This window comes from Neofelis nebulosa, chromosome 5, assembly GCF_028018385.1.
Source record: "Neofelis nebulosa isolate mNeoNeb1 chromosome 5, mNeoNeb1.pri, whole genome shotgun sequence".
Taxonomy (NCBI): Eukaryota; Metazoa; Chordata; class Mammalia; order Carnivora; family Felidae; genus Neofelis; species Neofelis nebulosa.
In genome coordinates, this window is record NC_080786.1 from 145,476,612 (window position 1) to 145,479,190 (window position 2,579).

General features: G+C 43.4%; 1 protein-coding gene across 1 annotated transcript; it reads right to left on the bottom strand.

The window, feature by feature from the left end:
- Positions 1-279: 279 nt before the first annotated feature.
- Positions 280-869, bottom strand: LOC131511505 (keratin-associated protein 8-1). The gene has a single exon (XM_058729154.1). The coding sequence runs from the start codon at positions 808-810 to the stop codon at positions 619-621; it is 192 nt and encodes a 63-aa protein (XP_058585137.1). The 5' UTR covers positions 811-869; the 3' UTR covers positions 280-618.
- Positions 870-2,579: the final 1,710 nt, after the last annotated feature.

Sequence of the window (2,579 nt, forward strand, 5' to 3'; positions counted from 1 at the left end):
GGAGGGGCAGGAGTTGGGAGATGACAGACCCCAAACACTGAATGGTACATTGTTGGCTCAGAGATCGCAGGTGGATGTCAGAGTTAAGGGAAGGTTAAGACAAGCTTTTTTCTTTTCCTCACAAGCAGCCCCTTCAGACTGTTTATCACACCCAGATCAAGGACTATTCGCTTTCTCACTGCTTCTGAAGCCCACGGGAGAAAGATAAATCCACTTCCCTCCCCCAGTCGGTGTAACAGAAAACGTGCACACACCAAGAAAGGAAACTGGGCTCAGGTGTGAGTAGTATGCTGGTTGAGACAAGTTTATTGAGAATTCCACACCCACACCCACAACTTTATCAAGAGTTGTGAGCGTGGTGAAAAATTCAGAAGAAATACATGTTTGGGTATCAAGTTTCTGAAAATGTCTCAAAGAACATCATGCAGGGAAGGCAGCTGGAGGCGTCATCGGCTCGTTCCTGTTCTTCCCTCCGGACTCCAGGGCTAGGCCCGAGAAGCAGCGCCTGGGAGGTTGAGCGGCAAATGAGGACTAAAGACGGAGGTAGGGGGAGGGACGTGGAGGGTTGCCTCTCAGCCTTGGGAGAGAAGATTCAGCGCCTCGGCAAATTTCAGCAAATCAGTAGAGATCAAATGGCCAGTATCTTCTGAAGCCGAAGGCCCCACAGCCGTTGTAGCCATAACCGAAGCCGTAGCCCACGGGGGAGTAGGTGCTGCCGTAGCCACAGCCCACGCTATACCCCAGGGGGTAGCCGCAGCTGCCCCAGTAGCACCCTGGGAAGACGGCCCCGGAGAAGGTGTTGCAGTGCATGGTGTCCGCAGTGGAGGGCTCAGGTAGCAGGGGAATGTGTTTCCTCTGTGTGATGGATTCCCCAGGCTCCGAACCTTCTTTATATACCCCGGCGGTGGGGCGTGGCGAAAAACACCAGGCCCTCATTTTCATTCTTGACGACACCACAAAAAGCTCATTAATGTGATTTGCCCTTGCGTTAGATGTCTTTACGGCTGCTTAAGAAAGCTGTGATGTCATCCGATGCAGGCATAGGATCCCTTCAAACAAAGTGTGTCCGTCCACTAAAAAAAGCATTGCAGTGACTTCAAAGAACTGAGTCCCATAGACCCGAGATCTAATTCTCTGCAAGCAGTCTTTATACAACCCAGAAAGGTTCTGAGCTTGTTAATTCTTATTCCTGCTCTCTCAGTGTCCACAGGACACAGTTGGAATTCAATAAATCTGTGTCAAACGAATTAACAAACGAAATAATAAATAGTGAATCCAACTAACACTTGACGTATTTCTTAGTGTTCACTTGATTAAAGAATTCTCTTTTTGGTAATGTGCAAGACAAATGCTACAGAACTCGCAGGAAAGTCTCCTTTTTATTTTTTTTCTCTGTCTATAGCTACTCTGGTTTAAGAACCGGTTAAAAAATTAATCATAATTATAACTCCCACCTGAACTATATCTAACATCACATTTTGAGACCACTGCCTGAACTAATAACCTTATAATTGTAAAAAAAACAAAACAAAAAAAAGGAGTTTGTGGATTAACTCTCAAAATGAACTGTCAAATAATTATGATTTGTTGATCTTATTTTTAAAATAATACTGAGGGGAGCCTGGGTGGCTCAGTTAGTTAAGTATCTGACTCTTGAGCTCGGCTCGGGTCATGACCTCATGATTTGTGAGCTGGAGTTTTGCTCCGGGTTCTGTGCTGGCAAGGGGATGCTTGCTTGGAATTCTTTCTCCCTCTCTCTTCTCCCCTACCCTACTCATGCTCTCTCTCTCAAAATAAAAATTAAAGAAAACCTTATTTTTTTAAAAAAAGCATTTCAAATAAATATTGAAAATAGTAACAAAATAAAAACAGAAAAATGAATGGCAAATTTTATCCTGAAATGTGTTTTGTTGTTGTTGTTGTTGTTGTTGTTGTTTTTCACTGGATCTAATAAAAGCAGATTATCTGACAAATGTGATGAAATTGTGAAGGGCCAGGTAACATATGAGGTCAACATTTCACTTCTCACTTCTCAGGAGCGGGAAGGGAAGCACTCCTCTTTAAGTAGAAATTTAGTTTTCAAATATGAATGAAAGAAGGGACAAGATGGATCAAAAGTAACTTGAGTCACACAAGACCTAATAACCTATTCTAGATACTTGCACTGAGATTGCCCAGAATGGCACTTAGTAGAAAACATACAGAAAATACAGCAGGACACGTGGCACAGAAATAGAAAGGCACAGAGCTATCACGAGTTGTCCTCACAAGGCCATGGAAAGAATATGTCTTACATACTGCCCCCAAAATTTTACTTTAGATCCTAGAGATAACTTTCCTCCCTGTCACCAGCAACTAAGGTCTAAATTTCTGGGAGTACATAGAGGTCACAAGTTGAATCCAAAGGCAAGGTGAAACACCTGGAAAAACACAAAACTCTGCCAGCCTTCTAACCACTGACTGATTAACTACAGAAGATGCCGTTTTGAAAATTCACAGAGTTGTGCCGCCATCTTTGTTCATGAAAGCTCCATGGCCACTTAGGATGACTCAGATCTTAAAATCCAAACACTTCATGT

Bases quoted from the DNA above. Each gene is read 5' to 3' on its own strand.
- LOC131511505 (XM_058729154.1), bottom strand. From the start codon at position 810: ATGCACTGCAACACCTTCTCCGGGGCCGTCTTCCCAGGGTGCTACTGG.